Source organism: Hermetia illucens, chromosome 3, assembly GCF_905115235.1.
Source record: "Hermetia illucens chromosome 3, iHerIll2.2.curated.20191125, whole genome shotgun sequence".
In the NCBI taxonomy this organism is placed as follows: Eukaryota; Metazoa; Arthropoda; class Insecta; order Diptera; family Stratiomyidae; genus Hermetia; species Hermetia illucens.
In genome coordinates this window covers 128,279,242-128,299,337 of record NC_051851.1, presented here as the reverse complement: position 1 = coordinate 128,299,337, position 20,096 = coordinate 128,279,242, and the positions used below count along the sequence as shown (strand labels likewise).

Sequence of the window (20,096 nt, the reverse complement as noted above, 5' to 3'; positions counted from 1 at the left end):
GGAGCAGCGGGCAGAACTGCAACTGGAGTCTCGGCCTTGAGTTGGCTAAATCCGGATGTTGGGGTCCCTATATCTACTAGGAGACATCTTCTTATGGGAGCAACGCAGTCCGCTCTTCTCTATGGCGGGGAGGTATGGGTTGATGCGCTTGAAAAGAAGGTGCATCGTAAACGCCTTGCTCAAGTGCAGATATGAGGAGTTTTGCGAGTGGTGCCTGCTTATCGCACTGTCTTCGAACCGACCGTGATAGTGATCGCGGAAGTGACCTTGCCAAGGGGCATAAAGCTATCTACAACCGTGAAGAATGTAAACGCACCCTTACCGAGTGACAACTCTCTTAACAAAATGAGACAACAGGCAAATGGACTGCGCGGCTTATTGATGATTTCGATCCGTGATTGAACCGAACGCAGGGTGATATTGATTACTTCCTTACCCAACTTCTAAGCGAGTATGGGGGTTTTCCGTCTTGCCTGAACAAGATTGGGAAGGCGCGATCTCCTGATTGGTTGTTCTGCAATGTCGTTTTGCGCATTATGTTCGGGCTCTTCTTATTGCGACGAAGATTGAACTCGACCGGCAGAGGGACCGGATGCCAAGGGGTTCCCTGAACTAGCAGCTCCCTTTTTCCCCTGTCTTCTCTCACTTGAAGGCTCCAAAAGCCGGGAGACTAGGAGAGCTAGCCAAAAATATTGTGTGATAGGGTTCCAGGCCAGTTATCTGATGACAGGGAGGTTTTTAGTTGGTAGTGTTGATTGGCGCTATAAACCAAATGTCAGAGGTCCGCGATACACTCATGGGTTCATCATCATCATCAACGGCGCAACAACCGGTATCCGGTCTAGGCCTGCCTTAATAAGGAACTCCACACATCCCGGTTTTGCGCCGAGATCCACCCTAAAAGCTGTCTGGCGTGCTGACTTACGCCATCGCTCCATCTTAGGCAGGGTCTGCCTCGTCTTCTTTTTCTACCATAGATATTGCCCTTCTAGACTTTTCGGGTTGGATCATCCTCATCCATACGGATTAAGTGACCCGCCCACCGTAATCTATTGAGCCGGATTTTATCCACAACCGGACGGTATCGCTCATAGATTTCATCATTGTGTAGGCTACGGAATCGTCCATCCCCATGTACGGGGCCAGAAATTCTTCGGAGTTTTCTTCACTCGAACGCGGCCAAGAGTTCGCAATTTTTCTTGCTAAGAACCCAAGTTTCCGAAGAATACATGAGGACTAGCAAGATCATAGTCTTGTACAGTAAGAACTTTGACCCTACGGTGAGACGTTTCGAGCGGAACACTCATGGGTTACTTACAGCTAAAATGATAAGAGTTGTATTCTACTTAGCATCAGTATGGGTGGCTGCATTCTATAATGCATACAGTGCCCAAAAAAATTATCTGATAATGCGATTTGTGGAAGAACCGCCCTAAAGGTATTCTGTATTTTTGGTGATATCAAGGGCAAGGCGGCATGCGCCATTGCAGGAATAATTATAACTGACTTAAGAGACCATAGTTAAGAGACTAACTATGGTCTTAATCTATTTCTCAAGGGCATGTAGGATGCAGCAGATCCTTCTATATGTATACGAGCACGTTTGATTATGTTCCATCTAAATGGTTTAAGTGAGGAAAAATTCCACATTCTAGTAGCGTAAAAAGGCCAATGACTTTTAAAGATTTTCAACTCCGGAAAAATGGAAAGGCAGATAGAAAAACGCCCAGACTGCCAAATGTGTTTATTTAAACGTAATTTATTGTTATATCGCAAATCTTGAAAACGTTAAGCGGGGTCCTATTCAATCCTGTATTCATGCAATGATAACTTTATTAATCTTTAGTGAAAGTAACTATTTGACAGTTGTACGTTTCTTGTTATTATTGAATGTTTCTACAGCGATCCTGCCTTGATTTTTTGCTAGTTGTTGGAAAAAATATCGGAAAAGCGGACGCAGTGTCAAGTAGTATGCGAGTTCAATTGCAGTTACTATGCTGAATCCAAAAACTAGTCCTAAGAGTCCTCCAAGCGAAGCTGAAAAATTAAATGACAATATACAATGCACGCAAAAAAATATAAATCTGCATATACCCAATATGGAAATCCAGTTCTGGAAAATATCTTTCCGATAGCGGGTTGAGATTAGATCGTCAAAATATACATGAACGACCACTTCGCTGGTAAGTTTCAGATCTTCACTAGAAAGAATGAGTGACGCTATCCCGTTCACGTACCAAATTTGGATAATTTTTTATCTACTTACAACAGGCTCATAGAATTATAGGAAAATTGTCTATTCAGAATTCCCGTCGCTATTTCCCCTGGGTATTCGTTTAACTCACAATCAGGCAAACAGTTGCATGCTAGTGTAGAGGTAGTACCAGTGCCATTCTGACGAAGAGTTTTAGTGAAACTAGGTGCTGCTGTATTGATTGAATCTTCCATTTGAAAAAGAAATACATTTTCTTTAGTTATCTTTCTACTTATATATAGTATGTTCATATATACACTAACTTTTATTTTTCAATACGCAATCAATCGCGTCCATCCTACACGTCGAGTGGCTTCCATTATTCAGGAACCCTGGCGGAATACAACCACACGACTCATGGAACAACCTCGACCGACATTCGGCTAAGCAATTAATATAGGAATAATATCGCATAACACCCATTTGCTGTTCTCTCCGAAATAGACAGCCACGATTTGCTGGACTAAGCCCACGTAAATCTGATGTAGCGTACGTAGATTCTGGTGTGAGACTTATAAAGTTTTCAGTCGTAGTCGTAACAACCTTGGTCTCAGAATTGGTTCCCGGATGATCATATGCACCGTGAATGAATATCCGAAACCCATATCCACTTAAAAGGGTGCCAAAATAATCATCTTCAATTGGATCTAGAATAACAGTGAGTCCTGTTTGATAGCCACTGGCTGTAACGTGTCTAGGTTTCCTCGGAATACTGTGACCAGCTTTCCTGGAAATATAGAAAGAAATTAAATGAAATATAACTTAACTAATTGCGAAAAATACACTTGATAAGATAATGCATTGGGCTATTAAGCTAGAAGATGCAGGACCACGGTCTCAATATTTTGAATGACTTTTATAAAAATGTTAAGCAATTGGCATATCTTTTAAGGACTGATAGCTTATTATCACAAACATAAAAATCAAAAACGAACGGTTACACCAAATAACGACTAGTATCCACTTGCAGCACTAACCACTTAAGCTCAATGAATATTAAGTATTCTGGACGAAGTAGAAAATAATAACGTGGAGCAGAATAAAAGGAGTACGTAAAAAGAAGTTTCAAACCGAAAGCTGCACATTTCACGTAAAAAGTATGACTGGTTTAGGGACCAAATAATGTCTGAATTAATTGAAGGATGGTTTGGAACCGGCAGAGATCATCCAGCATTCAATGCCGAAAACGAAGAAGGAGGGAGCAACATAGAACAGTCACAGGGATGGAATCCTCACAAAAAACCGGAGTCTAAAAAAAAGAAAATTCGGATGGGTTAGGGCTCCAGTTAGGAGCCAGACGCTATCCAAGTGTAGTCAAGAGCGGCCGACTGGCTATTCTACCTATATCATCTCATCAAATACTCACCCTTGAGCAGCAGGAAATCATCGAGAAGCTTATCTCCGGCCAGATGTGTAAAATTTGCATTGACAGCCTTATATTCAGCCGCATACGCTTCCGATTAGGTTTGATACTAGTAAACTGTCCAATGGAGGACATGACACAATGGCCCAGGACTATAGGTTCAGTGCCAAGCTGGGAACAAAATTAATTGTTAACACCTACTGGGGACGCTACACCAAGGGGACATATTCTGAGAGTCTACCTTTCTATACGCACAATGATAGTGACTGAGGAGCTTTTAAATCTTATAATTGTCCAAAATTAGGGCTGTGGGGAGTGTTCAAAACAAAAGAGAAGCCAAAACAAAACTGCTTATCATTGGTATGGATGACCGATGTCTGAAGGGAATCTTAAGCAATAATAGTCCCATCGGCTACAGATTCAGAGATATGCTAGTATCCATACACGGAGAGAAACTGAAAGGGATCCTGCGGAGGAGACATCAGGTAAAAAATCTACCCAGATTTCTAAATGAATCGCGGAAATTATGAAGACTGGAAGATGGGGAGTGAATATCGTGGTAAATTTACTTCCTATTGAGGACGAGGAGCTAGGTGATCTTGACCTGGATCTCGGAGAGCGGATCACAGACAAGCGCGATATTTGGAAGGGGGGCGATATGTTGACGCCCGAAAAGAACCCCAATGTGATTGCAAGGCCGATCTCCAAATTTTTCATTGAAATATTGCTGATTCAAGAACCTTTGGTGTATCGGGGATAGAATTGTGGTCTACAAGAATCAAATATTCATGACACCCTGTACTGCAAGAGGAAGGCCCTACCACTTCTTATTAGCACGACGAACGAAATGCGATTTGAAGAAACAATGACACAAGCCAAAATAATCGAGTATTCTCATGAATTTATTGTTAGTTGTCAGATTGTGCTTTCACTATCATCACACCTAACGCTGTGCAAATGATAAACTCAGAGCAATAAGATGCACAAACACTCATAACGACTGAGATTCGAACCCAGAGCAGCAAATTTGGAAGACTGGCGCCATTAAAAAGGCATGTTGTATAATATAGGGAAAGATCCTATGTCACCACCTTCCGGTTTATAGCAGCTGAAAACGCGAAGAATATCTATAGACATTGTCTGCGATTTCCTCGGTGGGGCGATGAATGCTCAAGATCTATGTATTCTAGGACAATAAACGTCATTTGTACAAAGTAGGAAAGCAGTTCAGAGGATAGAAGAACATACCTGGGGAGGAACAGGAGACGGAAAACTAAAATACATCGGAGTGCCCAGGCGAGAAGGGCATCCCGCCTCCATATTTCTATGACTGGGACTAAAGACTGTTCAGCTCAATCTGGTAATAATTCACTTGCTTGAGTTGACTCTAAAGATTTGAATCAGGCAAGCACCGGATAGTAGGCTGACATTTGTAGAGAACGGACGTGTCTACAAATTGATATTATTAATAACAATTAAAATTGAAATTAAATTAACTTTTATCAAGAATATAAAAAGATATTTATTTATATTATTTAATTTATTTATTATTTAATTAATAATACATATATAATTTAAAACTTAATTGAAACTAATTTACTTTTGAGTTATTATCTAAGTTACTTTTCCTTAAAAAGTTTTGAGAAAAAATTCGTTTTTTTTGGCTTGCGGGAATGAGCGGCGAGCCGCCGGCGGGTGGCGGAGCAGACCGGCCCCCCACCATAAGGCCTAGGGGCACTCGGATCGGTCGTGGAGTCCGCAACGAGGAGGATCCAGACTTGAAAATAGCCAAAGTGAGGATAGCCAATCTTGAAAGAAGAAATGGCGAGCTGGCGAAGACACTCGAAGATTTCAAAAAGCAAATGACAACATTGATAAAAAAAATGAAAAGCTTACAGAGCAGCTAATGGCTGGGGAGGCGGGCCCGCCGTCTCCAAAGGTAGCCAGAAAAAAGGTTAAGCTATCTTCGACTACTTTTGCAATCATGGAGGAACCGGGCTGCCTTGAGGGCGAACAAGTTCTCGACAGCGAATCTGTCCGTATGGAGGACACAGAGAGCAGTAAAGCAGACGATACGAGAGTTGGCGACAACGGTGGCGATGGAAATGTCCCAGAAGAGGATGCTAACCAGGCAAGTTGCAATAGTGAAGATGGAAAATTGGGTGAGTTTTTGGTCTAATTAAAGAAAAAAAAACAAAACTCAAGAAAAAATGTTAAATAATGTTAAAAATAATGCAAGTACGAGTGAAAATTTAAAAAATAATGCAAGTACGAGTGAAAATTTAAAAAATGGTCCTACTGGGGATACAATTAGCACCCGAAATAAAGAAAAGGGGGAAAGGGTGCCCCCCATTAATGTTTATAAATTAGGTGGTAGAGATTTAGCCACTCTACTTAATAGGAGCGCGGGGCTCTCAAATTTTGTTATTAAAAAGACGGGGGCCGAGAGAGCCCAAGTCAAATGCAATAAAATTGCAGATTACAAAAAAGCACGGGAGGTCCTCGAGCGAGTGAAGGCTCCTCACTTCACCTACACTCCAAAGGAAGAGAAGGTGCAAACCTTCCTTCTGAAAGGCTTGGATGCGGAGGAAGAGCCCGATGAGGTCAAAATGCTCCGGGAGACGGGAACTGAGGTTAAGTTCCTCTCAGTGTCACGGTTTAGTACGAGGAGGTCCGTTTTGGAAAAGCAAATCCTGCCGCACTTCCTCGTGCAGATAAGCCCGGAGAGCCGGGGAAGCGATCTGATCGGCATCAGGTCGCTTAATTACCAGGCCATTCGTTTTGAGCGCCTGCTAAGGGGCGAAATAGTCCAGTGTCGAAGATGCCAGCGCTTTGGTCACTCGGCAGTGAACTGTCAAATGACCTTACGATGTGTAAAGTGCGGGAAAGACCATACCGCAGCTGAATGTTCGCTGACTGAAGCAGATGGCAAGGAAAAAACTTTCTGTGTTAACTGCGGAAGCGGAGGGCATCCGGCTTCGTACCGTGGATGTCCTGCATACCGCAATGTTAAGGTCACAAGGCAGCAAGCACCGAGATCGGCCCAAAGAACGAAGGTGTCAGCGGCGTTGGATGGTACCGTCCCTTCGGCACAAATCGTCTCGGGGATCCCATTTGCAGAAGTAGTTCGACAAGGGGGAGCTAAGAAGCCCCAACAAGATACAAGTGGCGGGATGAACACTATCCTCAATAAAATACTAACCATGTGTGAAAACATGCAGCATACGCTACACGTACACAATACAAAAATAAATAGCATAACAGAATATTTACACAAACAGCATGTCCGCTGCTAGGTCTGCAGTCACAGCGGTACCACTGGATGGTCTCCGGATCATCGCGATTAATGTGAATTCCATCGTAGGAATCCATCGAAGAGCGGAGCTCCTTGATTTCGCTACCAGACAACAGCCTGACATAGTCTTGATTTCAGAAACCCACCTCAATCCGAGGCATTCGATAACATTCAACGATTTTGAATTCGTGAGGAACGATAGACGAAATTGTGATGGGGGAGGTGGTACCGGAATACTTGTGGGTCGCCATTATCGTTTCAGGCATATTAATAGGCCTGAATTTGAAACCTTTGAGTGTATCGAAGTCCCATGTATTCTTTTTTCACTGCCTAGAGGAGGGAATTTATACATTCTGTCAGTCTATGCAGTGGGAAACAACCGAGCCAAGTTCAGGGAGGAATTCCATTCTCTGTTTACGATACTCGAACTGAATAGGCTGCATAATTACTATATTATAGCTGGCGACTTGAATGCTAAGCATACCTCGTGGCTAAACGCCACAAACAATCCCAGAGGGGTATTCCTCAAATCTTGGATAGAGCAATACCAGATAGAGTATAAATGCGAATTATATGGGTCAGAGAGTCCAACCTGGCCCAGGGCAAATTCCTATCTGGATTTGTGCATTGCTGACGCGCGCTTGAACTTTAATTTTAGGAATCCTCAACGGAAACTACAGACTCTTCCTTACGATAGCGACCATAACGCTATTCTTATTGAAGTTCTGTTTGATGGACGAAGAGTTCGCCTTCTGCCGATGGACAGTGGCGTCCACAGGCTGAACTTTAAACAAACAAATTGGAAGAAATTCCAAGAGAGGTTTATTCGGGGATATCGAGAGGAATGCCCACCTCTTGATGGGGAAAACGATAGTACAATTGCACCGGGTGACAGGAACTTGAGCAACGAGGAAATACTTCAGTATCTTCTCAAGCTGGAGAACTTGACGCTGGAAACAATTGAACAAGTCGTCCCTAAAATTAAACCTCGCAATAATATGGAAGGATATGAAACTGCAGCCATAAAACGGTTGAAAAAAGTGAAAAGCCTTCTGCTCACTCGCGTCAACAAAATCTATCGGAGATATGGGGACTATCATCATCCCATATTGGTTGAGTTCAAATCACTTCTAAAGATCGCGCGGGATCTTATCCGTCAACATTACGTAAATGAAGTGAACTCCCAGTGGCGGGAGAAGTTAAAGGGTATTTCACCAAGCGATCCAGATTCCATGTTTACTAAGATAAATACGTTATTCCGGAAGAAGTCACGAATAACTGTGCCGAGAATTAAAGTCGGTGGCAGCGAGATACAACACCTTATTAACTCTGGTATAGACACGAATAGTGTAACTGCTGATGCGCAAGGCAATTACATTGTGATGGATGATGCTCTGAAACTTGAACTTATAGGGGAGCACTTTGAATCGGTGCATCGGCACAGAACGGACTTAGAGCCAACGCGACTTTCGGAAATTGTAGAACGAGATGTCCACAATTTCAAATATAGCCTGAACGGCACCACAGTTCTCCAATTTAGCTCTGCGTTGCAGGCTAATCTCATACCGAGTGATAATCTGCTTGATTACTTTGTCTCATGTGTTGAGTTAACTTCCATATTCAGAAGAGTAAACAATAAGAGATCATCCGGTATGGATGGCATTCCCAACGTGGTCCTCAGGCATTTACCAGACATTGCCATTCGTAATTATTGCATTTTGTTCAATAATTTATTGAACAATTCCTTCTTTCCAGGACAATGGAAGAAAGCCCGAGTATTCCCGATTTTAAAGAGGGGGAAGGATTCATCCAGCCCTCAAAGCTACCGCCCAATCAGTTTGCTGCCTAACATCAGCAAGGTGTTTGAGGTTTTGGTATTGAAAGCCTTGAACGAGCATATCAAGAAGAAGGAATTATTGCCGAACGCGCAATTCGGATTTCGATCTGGACATTCGACAATACATGCAATAACGAAGGTAACGTCTGATATTTGCTGGCGGATTAACAATGGTGAGTGCGTAGGCGCTTGCCTTATAGACACGGAGAAAGCCTTTGATACCGTCTGGTTGGATGGACTGATTTTCAGGCTCCTGAAGAATTGCCAGTCACCTCGTAGCGATGATGTGTAGTATGCTGTATGGCAAGTGCTTTGTCATTACGGACGGAAATCTCACTACTAACAGAGAATTTCATGTTCTGAATGGATTACAGCAAGAGACAGTGACTGCGCCTACACTTTTTGCGGTATTTGCCGGCGAATTGCTCAATTCTTTCGATTTTAATAAATCTCCTAAAAGGTCGTTGGTTGCCTTTGCTGACGATCTGATAGCCTACACGGCGCACAAGAAGGTAACTGAGGTGCAAGTTGAACTTCAGAAGATGTTCAATGATATTAAGTTCTTCACGAACAGTTGGCGGATGAAAATCAATGCGCAAAAGTGTGAAACGATTCTGTTTCGGAACTCCTTGGTGTATGCCAGTAGGAACTTGAAAAGGAATTGGAGAGATTTCCACATTGTCGCGAACGAGGATAGTTCTGAGCGCATTCCTCATAAGAAGTGCGTTAGATACCTGGGTGTGCGTCTTGACGAGCGTCTTCAATTTAACGAGCACGTTAAAGTCGCGCTAGAAAGCGCTCGCAAGGCATTCATGTCTCTCCGAAGACTCTTTTATGCTCCACATCTTAGCCGGAAGGTTAAGATTATTTGCTATCTTACTTTGGTTAGACCGGTGCTCACCTACGGGTGTGCTATCTGGTTTAATTTGAGTGCTAGCCGAATGGAGAAAATAAGGATCTTTGAAAGGAAATGTCTGCGTGCTTGCACGGGGCTTAATAGGACTGCTTCGTCAAACTATGAGCACTATGTAACTAATGAAGTGATGTATGCAGCTGCTGCTGTGCCAAGAATCGGCACAGTTATCGTCAGATTGATTCGGAATCATATAGTGCGATCTGCTTCGCATGGTGAGAACCCTTGGGTTTCGCAGCCGTTCTACCCAAATGATGGGTATTTCGAGAAAACTCTCACGACAGGCTTCATTCCTCCCGAAGCGTTCGTGTATCTTGACAGGAATGGTCTAATTCTTGATTCTGCCGGTGATCCGGTTATGTATCATATACATAGACGGGCCACGGACAAAAGGATAGAATACCCCCCCAATTTGACAGTGGGGGCTCCGGGATTCGACTGGAGATACTCCAGAGCGAGAGCAATTGACATTAAGCGGGATGAAAAAGGGAAATCTTGGTACTGGTGGCTGCGGGATGCCGGTGAGCGGTGGCCGTGCTCAGTTCTGCCATTTGTTTCTTGGTGGGGCTTTGTAAATATGTATATATTGAACGGGTGCTGATTTTGTCTCCAGTTGTAACTTATAAATACATACGTTATTATTCTTTGTTTTTTTTGTATGGATGTTATTGTAAAAAAAAAGAAAAAGTGTATAATATAAAATATATAATTATGATAGTTTTAAGAACAATAATTTAAGTTAAAAGTACCTTTTGAAGCGATCAAATATTTATTATTACTTTTATATTTCTTTATTTGCCACTAAGGCCAAGTGAATTCTGTCGGGTTTTTGACCATTTCCCGACAACTTATTGTAAAATTAGATTTTCGTTTCTTACTGTTTCTCTTCTCTGTCTGTAAATCGTTATTCAAAAATTTTGAGAGCCCACAGTGGCCATTAGATTTAAGTTATTTTTGTTATTTTAAAAGATTGTTTTTTATTGTTCATTTTTCCAATCTATATACTATTGTTACCTATTTCTTAAAAATAAAAATGATTTTAAAAACAAAAATAAAAACAAAACAGACAAGCACCCGTTTCGCGAATATATCCATAAAGCAAAAGACCCCAAACAACAGTAGTTCTCGGAAATGTTCTGTATATCCCCGAAAATGTTTGCCTCACCTTCATAGCCATGTAACACATTAAAAGCTACAAAAATTTAAAAAACAACGGAATTGCTCTATTTATTTACACTGACCTAACTTTGGAGGGGGTTAATTTAATCCTCATGCACTTTTCCGAGTTGTCACAATCTCGGCAGATGCCGGATTTTACCTAATACTAGCACTAAGTGCCAAGCAATTAGGCTCGGACGATCCTTCCTACTTAAAAGATAAAGGGGCGCTGATGGTGGTAGGCCAATGATAGAATCGATCGAGAACTCCCCGTAACATCAAGCACATAAGTAGAATGGTATATTTCTGCATGGTTTGAACCAGACTGTGTGAGAGTCCCAGGACATCAAGGGAAGCCGTGAGGGATTTTGGTACAATACCTCTTACCGACAATATTATGGGAACACTTTCTCGAGACGCCAAATTTCCTTGATTTCCCGAGGCAGTGGTTCGCAACTCACCTTCATCTCCACGTATTTCCGTTTGAAGTTACTTTTATGGGGGTAGCAACATCGATAATATACGTGGAGGCACCCGTCTTGTCAACTAACAGCACCTCAGGCTTGTTATGCGCTATATAGCGATTAGTTAGAAATTGCCGATCCCAATACATGCTGTAAGCATGTTGCGGCTCATACCAGTAGACCGGACGTGTTCCCGTGATCAGCCCATGCTTGTATGCAAGGTTTTGGTGAATCACCTTACAAACAGTATTTTGCCTGTTTGTGCATTGTACTGGTGCCATTACAGTCCAGTCAGAAATGAGATGGTCCAACGTCTATAACGCCGAACCACACATTCTGCGCTGGTTGTTCTCCACTCGCTCTTTCAAAATGAGTTGTTTATAAGCTTGAGTGGCGACCACGCCGTCCTGAATAGCACACGCATTATTATTATGTCCCGCTACCGGATTGGGACATTTAAATAGATTGCGGTCTTTATCGACCCCAGAAGGGTTTTGAATTGGCTGTTCTTGCTGCTGAAAATGTACTCCAAACCATGCTTCTCCCGTTTCCGTATCAATGACAGGGATATTTCGTTGAATATTGGTTCGGTTTTTCGACTTGTTGTCTACTACTTTTGTTGCCTTTATTTATGGGCATTATTTGCGCAGATAACGTAACGAAGACTATTTCACAGCCTAAATACCATATGCATGGACCACCATAATTTTTTTCAGAATTTCCTTAAAATGGTTGATCCCTTCCGACCCAGCTAGTAGTACTAGTCGAAACTTTTCACTTTGACTATATGCGGCGAAAAAAAAAGGTGTATGGGGACCCTTCCCCCACTTAAGTTGAACGTGCAGCAATGTAATTCACCGCATATGTGGATTCACAGTTCAAACCTTTCCACCGAATTCCATGTCAATAAGTGTAATCGTTTCTCAGAAAAGTGCGTGTGGCAGACAGACAAGTCGCCAACAAATTTGCCTGTCCTGCACATAATATGTGCTGGCAAGTTAGCGGAGGCTTCACGTACAGCGATCACCAGGCAATCACCTTTGAACTACGGACGGAACCACAGAGCGGGAGACTCGTGCCTCGGAAGCCAAAATCCAAAGTAACGTTAGGATGGTCTACAAAAGCAATCGATGAACGAGCATTCATGGAGGTGTGACTAGACCAACCTAGAAAGGCAGGCTCCTCTCAGCTAGAGCTCCCCATGCTCCACAATGCATTGCCAAAGCATCTGAAGCATCGAGGCCAAGGACATGTTCATTCCCCACTATAAGACCTAATTGCTAATGGAATAGTAAACTGGGCAGTCATCGATCGACTTGCAACCGGACCAGACGAACTGTTCAAAGGAGGTGGATTCGATCAAGGACAAAAGGAGCACGCCTATAAGGAAGCCCGCAAGAACCTCAAGTTCGTCATTCAGCAGAGTAAGAGAAATGTTTTAAGAGGCCGTGTTCGCAGGCAGGCGTGAACCCATGGGGTAGCGTCGGGGTGATTCAGAGGCCGTTCATCTCCGCAGATCACGTATCCTGCCTTCTTTTTAAAAACCATTCTAGGGCTACTTCTCCAACAAGATTTTATTTTCGATAGTTACTTGCAGACGCTCTGATATGACACCGATGGTGGGCCCAAGGAGTATGTTGTCTCCGCAGGTATCCCTTAGGGCTTCGTACCGGACCCACTACTATGGAATAACATGTACAATGATATACTCACCCGGTGGGCGGGTTATGCCGACAACATAGCAGTGGTTGTGGTCGCAAAGCATCTCGTAGGTACTGAGTCGTACTCAAGTGAAGCAATCAGGCTTGGTTTGAGATTGCTTCGCTGGAAATCATGGAGGAAAAGACGGAAGGGGTCCACATCAAGCGCTGCAAGAGAAATTAATTCTGTGTTAGAATTGGGAATTACATTATCACTTCTAAGCCCGCCATCAAATATTTGGGTGTGATACTAGACGGGAAACGCAATTTTAGCAGCACATAGAGTACATTTGCCAAAAGCATTCACCACGAGTATGGCTGTAGTAAGAATGACGCCGAACGTAGGAGAGCCGTGGCATACTTGTAGGCTGCTAAGAGCCAGGATGGTAAGTTCTACCCTGCTGTATGCAGTCCCAGTTTGGGGAAAAGTGCTGCACATTTTAAACAATGTACACAAACTGTGGGCGGTCTACAGAAGAATAGCCTTAAGGGTGGGTTCTGCCTTCAAGACCGTCTTAGATAATGCTGCGTTCGTCATCTTGCGAATGACTGGCATCCTGGCAGACGAGATGATGAACATTAATAACATTAGGTCCATCTTTCCTTTATCGCAGCGGGGAGCGAGAGATCCATAAGCAGATGGCAACAGCATCAGGACCATTCAGAAAATGGTCATTGGGCTTACAGGTTGAACGCTTCCATCAGGGAATGACTGGAGAGAAAGCATTGCGAGATCAATTCAGTTTCTCATCAGTCATGAAGGATATCGTCAATACCTGTATAGGTTTAAATTGGAAACCTCGTGATTGTCCAAACTTCCATGGGGCCCCAGAAGACCCAGTGCACGTATTCTTATAATGTCCGAGAGTCATGGAACAAAATAGGAGACCCAGAGGGAACTCTAGATGAAGGGTTATCAAAGCCCATGGAAACTCAAATAAGATCATGAAGGATATCAGGTTGATCTGGAAAAAAATCACTAATTAAACATTTATTGGATTGTCGCCAGCCGTACATAATAAGACAAGCAACTTCACAGAAAAGGTTTTACATAAAACGCAACGTACCACAAAAAGCATGCGACAGCTTGCCGTGGAGCTCAGAGTAGACGCATTCGCTGAATTGTCCGCGGCGTGTATATTCAGGGACAGTTCATACCGTTGCCTGATGCAGGTAACCCTCCAGGCGAGTCATCTCCCTATAGACATAATGAAGAAATATGTTGGAACAAGTAATCTACATCGCAACGAGTCTTGTTAGATCGACAATATAGATTTCATAAAACCAAATCAAACGTAGATGCCACCAAATTAGTTACAGACTTGGCACAAGTGCAATTCACAAAGAGGTTGGTACCAACATATTGCGTAGTGGTGACCCCGGACGTGGAAAATGTGTTCAGTTCACCAATTGGAGCTTTATACGGGACTCCTTGACAGTTACTTACAAAAACGAACGCTTTAGTATGATAACGATAACGGATCCAAGGAATACCTATACAGATTTAAATTAGGCGCTTCGTCTAATTGCTGAAGGTGCGATGATTCCCGAAGGAAACAGAGCATGTATTGCTCCAACATTCGAGATTCCTAGATGAAGGGAGAAAATATATTAGGTGAAATTCTTATACCTGTGAGTTGAAGCTTAAGAATGCACTCAAACTCGGTCCTGATCTGTTTCTGGAATGTGCGCACACTTTTCAACAATGGTAGCAAGGGTCATCAGAATGCCCGCTTTCTCCAACTCTAACGGGAATTCTAGCAATAGAAACTGGAGATTCTTGCCCTAAGCGAAGTAAGAGGGACTATTGAGAGTACTGTTCTCTCTCTTGCAGCAAAGGGCTTTTGCACTCGGTAAAGCCGTGTGGTAGCCGACGCGAATCCGGTGTCGGATTCTTTCTGACGGCTACCGCAAGGTGCATTCCCTTGACCTGGGAGCCGCTTTTAAAAGACGTTGGTCCAAGTTACGGAACATTACAATCGTAAAATGCAAAGCACTAGTAGAAACTTCCGACGTTGTGTTGAATGATGCTTCCGATAACAAATTACACGCAGTTCAGGGGAGCTTAATAAAGATCGACATTGCGATCGTGAGGGGTGATCTGAACGCCAATGTGGGTTTTTACAACACTTTGCTTGGACATGTGATGGGGAAACGTACGACAATGGTGGACGGTTTGTGAATTTCTGCAGTTCCCATCGCCTCGTCATTGGTGGTACATAGTTCGAGCAGAGAGCCATAAGGTCAGTTGGGTTTCAACCGACCGGCACCATACGAGGAATTAGATTGACCACTTCACGATCAGCAGTAGATTTAGTTGTCTGCTCGATGTGGATAACAGGAGATGCGCTGACATCGACCTCGAAAGAGATCATGCGAGAACTATCTTGCTAATTGGGCGGCAGGTATACTGAGCAACTAACCTTAGAATATCGATGAGCATGGAGCTGCCAACAAAGATGCTTTTTTTCGACTGCTTGACAGGCCAGCATCGTCCCGAGAGGACGTCATAAGATTTGGCGAATTCTGGAATAGTGTAAGCCAATCGGAAGGGGTTGAAGGCTTTATTGACTGCTACAAGTGATGGCAGGCGTGGTGGTTGGTACTCCCATAAGGAGCGAAATCCCGAGAATTCCAATGTGGAGTACGTCGTCACAAGCGAGAGTTTGTAATTGCGCCAATCAGAGAAGCTAAAGATGCCGCAAAAAGCAAGGATTTCAGAAATGAATACCGCGTTACGAAAGAGCTTGCATGTGGTCGCAAATCTTCCTCGGTCCTTTGAAGAACGTTATGGTAAAGGCCGACTTCTCATCCCCGATGACGAACAACTGAAGATGCAGAAAGCACACTTCACTACGTTTCATAACTGTATCACATCCGGTAAAGTTCCTCCTCTTATGGATGAAATGGTTAGTCACCGTAACATGCGGATACGGGCTGTTCCTTCAAGCAGAAGGGAGAATTATTTCAGCAATCAATGCATTCAAACGGAGTAAAACTGCTGGCCGGTCTCCCCGCAGAGCTATTTATCGCTGCATCTGCAGTTACGGCAGATCTGCTGCCTCCACTCGAACGGAAATTTTGACAATCCAAGACCTTTCAAAATTCCAACAAAACGGACAATTCGAGGGGCATCTTGGTGCTCCTTGCAGTCGCAAACATAGTACCTAAAATAAGCCTGGAATGCATTGACGAACATCTTGGAAACTTTGTCGACAGAAAGCACGCTGGATTCTGCTCCGGATCTTCCAGCATTGACCAAATCACCCCTTCATGGATCATTTTGAAACAGTGCGCAGAGTTTAGATCTTCATTGCACCTGCTCTTCACCGATTTGGAGAAATCTTTCGATAGCGTAAACAGAGAGTATATCTGGAGTGCTCTACGCAGAAGGGGCATTTCAGGGAAATTAATAGTTCTTATTACAGCGAGAAATTATGGCGCAAAATGTCTTGTGCTGCACGGAGGTTAAATATCGGAGGATTTTGAGGTCCAAAGCGGAGTTCTCCAGGGTTACATCCTGTCACCAATATTATTTCTTCTTGTTATTGGTAATGTTCTTTATGTTACGTTGTCCGGAGGACGTTGAGGAATTGAATTGACTATGACATCTCGACTAAAGTGATCACCTCTGTTTGCTTCCTCAACGGGACATGAACCTTAGTCAAGGGGTCGCTCCCCATACATGTGAATGGAGGGTGCAAAATTTTTTTTCATTAAATGTGGCCATGTGGGTATCAAATTAAAGGGCTCAATTAGTACCTTTCGAAACTGGTTCAATACTTGATATTGGGTGGAACATAGGGGAGTGAGGGCTCAAAATATGACTTCCAAAAAGTCTGTTTCACTTTTTGGGAACCTACCCAACCGAAAAGTCTGAAAAAAATCACAGTGGTGCATCTTTACTAAATCTAGACCTCAAAATAAATCCGGTTCCGATATCTGCACAAATAAAGTTAATAATAGTATATTTCAACATTTTACCCAGAAGTGTAAAATATGGCGTGGGTATAATGAAGAACATAATGCACAAGTTGGTCAAGTTTAAAGAAAATCCAGCTATTATTAACAAAGTTATAGGGGGTGAAACTTTGGCATTTTTCGTGAATTTCGTGGATTTTACAACCTGTCTGACGTCATCATCACATTTCAATTCATCAATACCAGAACGAAATGAATTCTTATGAATGGGGTCGCAAAGAATTATTTTGTTTTAGTTTTTAAGGTTTTGTGTAAACACAAAATCTTATTAAAATCGGTTTACTGTCTGTCCGTCTGTCTGTCTGTCTGTCTGTCTGTCTGTCTGTCTGTCTGTCCGTCACACGCATTTTTCTCAGAGACGGTTATAGCGATTGACACCAAATTTGGTAGAAAGGTGGGAACTGTGAACGCTCACGCATACAGTGAATTACATCCTTTTACGTTGAATTTGAGGGGGGGTCCTCATACATGCAAAAGGGGGGTGTAAAATTTCTTTTCGTCAAATATAGTCATGTGGGGTATGAAATTAAAGATCTCGATTAGTACTTTTCAAAGCCGATCTTAGTTTTGACGTTCGTTGGAAGGGTGGGGAGCGCGGGGGGTTGAAAGTGATCACTTCTTTAAGGGGGCCATTCTCAGAAACTACCAAACCGAAAAATCTGAAAAAAATTAGGAGGCTGCCACTATATGGTCCCTGGCCTCCGAAATACCTTCCATGCCGATATCTGTTTAAATAAAGTTAATAATAGTATATTACTACAATTTTTTGTAATTGGTTAGAAACCCCCCTTAAATTCATCCTAGTACCATGAAATTTTGCAGTGATATAGGCTATAGTATAGAGCATGATCTTACCAAGTTTGGTGGAAATCGCACTATTACTAACAAAGTTATAATACCTGAAATTTGTTGCTTCTTTGAAAATTGAAGACTATGAATGTCAATATCACCCGAAAGTGGATACTCTCACATAATATATGGATATATTACGTGCTACGTACTAAGAAATACACAAAACTTTTCGTACCTGAAGCGTCCAGCTTCCGGTTTCCCGACTTGTTTAGTCGTTTGTATATGAATATCAATTACTCCAAACGGACATGTGTGTATGTAGGTATATAGTATATGCGTGCTAATGAAGTTTATGGGTAGTGTCTAATTCGGATAGATATTCGGATATATATATATGTACATATTTATGCTTTTCAGCACGAAGTAAATCGGAAATATAGATACGATCAATTTATATACGTGCATATATATATACAGTACTCGGAAATATGCAGTTTGTTTGTTTAGGGTGAGGATAATAGATATGGCTTTAATATGTGCGTATGCATTGTAGTTTGGAAAAATATGAAGGAGTATGTTGGATTGGATTGGAAAATGTGCGTTGAAGTTTCTTACATAAGATGAACACAAAACCTTTATACCCGAAGCGCGAGCTTCCGGTATTCCGACTTGTAGTCTCTTAGGGTGGTGTAATTTCACACGTAAGAAGCAACTTTAACCTATTGTAACTTTGTTAATAATGCTAGAATTCCCGCCAAACTTTCCAATATGTTATCATATCATGACCTATCGTATCACAAAATATTAGATATGATTTTATGGTAGTACAGTCAAATCTTTTTCAAAACATAGTAATGCACTATTATTAACTTTATTTGAACAGATATCGATATGCCGGGTATTTTGGGACCGAGATATTGTAAAGAATCAAAACCATCAACTTTGATGAAAAAAATTGTTCAACCTCTTTTGTACAAATGTTGACCCCCTCCCTTAAACTTAGTATTGACATATGTAATTTGCTGCATGCATGGGGCTCAAAATTTCAATCTTTTCAAAAAATATTGTATAAATTCGTGTACAAATAGAGGAACAGACAAACAACAAACCAATTTTAATATGATTTTGTTTTCCACAAAATTTTAAAATGGACTTCTGTACTTACATCGGATTGTTGCTGGTTTCTATTCCATGATAATTAAAAGAGCAACATATTCCAATGGAAGAGTTAGACGTTTGGAATAACGTATCGCACCGAGTCTCAGTACCTTTCCAAACACATCGAAGTAGCATCTCGTCACAATCTGGTGCCAATTTCTCATACAATTCCAGTGTGCTCATGTTGTTCTCGTCCAGGATTGCTCCCAGGGTTAGATAATCCGCTTTTACTCTGTCAGTAACTTCTATAAAATCCAAAATCAGCAAGAATAGTTTAGCTAACCTTTCCACTGTTATATTTGCAGGTTTCTTTCTGCAAATATAGAATTCCGAATTGTTGGTATGTTGGCTTTTCTGAAAATAAAAGTCAGCAACTCACAGTATTCTCGCCTGGTGCATGGCCTTCCTTCTGGAAACTTTATTGAAATTGCATATTGAGACTGCTGGGAACGGTATGTTCCATGTAGAAAAATGGGTACTTTCAAACACTGTTACTGTTGGCGTTTCCGAATTCCATTGCGACGATACGGCAACCAACGCAATTGCCGTAATTATTGCAATTATAACAACTATAATCCAGAATATTTTTTCTCCCCGTGTTGTGTTAGAGCGAGTTATATAATTGAATCCATGTAATCCTGTAGTATTGCAGTAACCTTTCAAAGCGTCAACTATCCAGAATTGGTACCACTTGCGCGAAAACTTTGTTGGGTTTTTGCTTTGCAAATTTTGACTGTTTCCGATTTGCGTAGTCCAAACTTGACTCATCGTGACTTAACTCTAAAACCTTTCGGATTACATTTGAATTAAAAATTGTAGTAACTCCACTAGAACAGATTCCAGATAAATAAATAAATACTTCTACAGACGATATTCAGCCGAAGGCTAGAAGATTGATTGGGTCCTTAATGACCACATTATTAACTATGATTTATTGTCTGAACCTGCCCAACAATCAATGTAGCTTTCAGTACCCTGATAAGTTTCAATATGGAACAGCGTAGAACATCACACCCCCACAAGGATAATTTATACATTCGTACTCTATAGTTGCATTCTTTTTAAGGTTAATTATTGCATTTAGGAGTAGAAGCTGAAAATTATTGACTTGATAATCGGAAAGGCAATTAAGTGAAGATGATGATTCAGAATAAAATAATTTGCCATGTATATAGATGGAA

General features: G+C 42.0%; 1 protein-coding gene across 1 annotated transcript; it reads right to left on the bottom strand.

Annotated features, from left to right (window-relative positions):
• Window positions 1–1,855: 1,855 nt before the first annotated feature.
• Window positions 1,856–19,683, bottom strand: LOC119652142 (sodium channel protein Nach-like). The gene is made up of 6 exons (XM_038056083.1): window positions 19,295–19,683; window positions 18,923–19,228; window positions 2,518–2,981; window positions 2,267–2,441; window positions 2,095–2,201; window positions 1,856–2,037 (listed from the first exon to the last, which is right to left on the bottom strand). The coding sequence occupies exons 1-6, from the start codon at window positions 19,681–19,683 to the stop codon at window positions 1,856–1,858; spliced, it is 1,623 nt and encodes a 540-aa protein (XP_037912011.1).
• Between the last annotated feature and the right edge of the window lie 413 nt (window positions 19,684–20,096).

What these genes read in the sequence shown, in the direction of transcription:
- LOC119652142 (XM_038056083.1), bottom strand. Translation starts at nt 19,683, where the DNA reads ATGAGTCAAGTTTGGACTACGCAAATCGGAAACAGTCAAAATTTGCAA. An exon ending in ATGCACCAGGCGAGAATACT is followed by an intron (nt 19,229 to 19,294) that starts GTGAGTTGCTGA and finishes CTATATTTGCAG; the next exon opens with AAAGAAACCTGCAAATATAA. An exon ending in GAACTGGATTTCCATATTGG is followed by an intron (nt 2,038 to 2,094) that starts GTATATGCAGAT and finishes TTAATTTTTCAG; the next exon opens with CTTCGCTTGGAGGACTCTTA.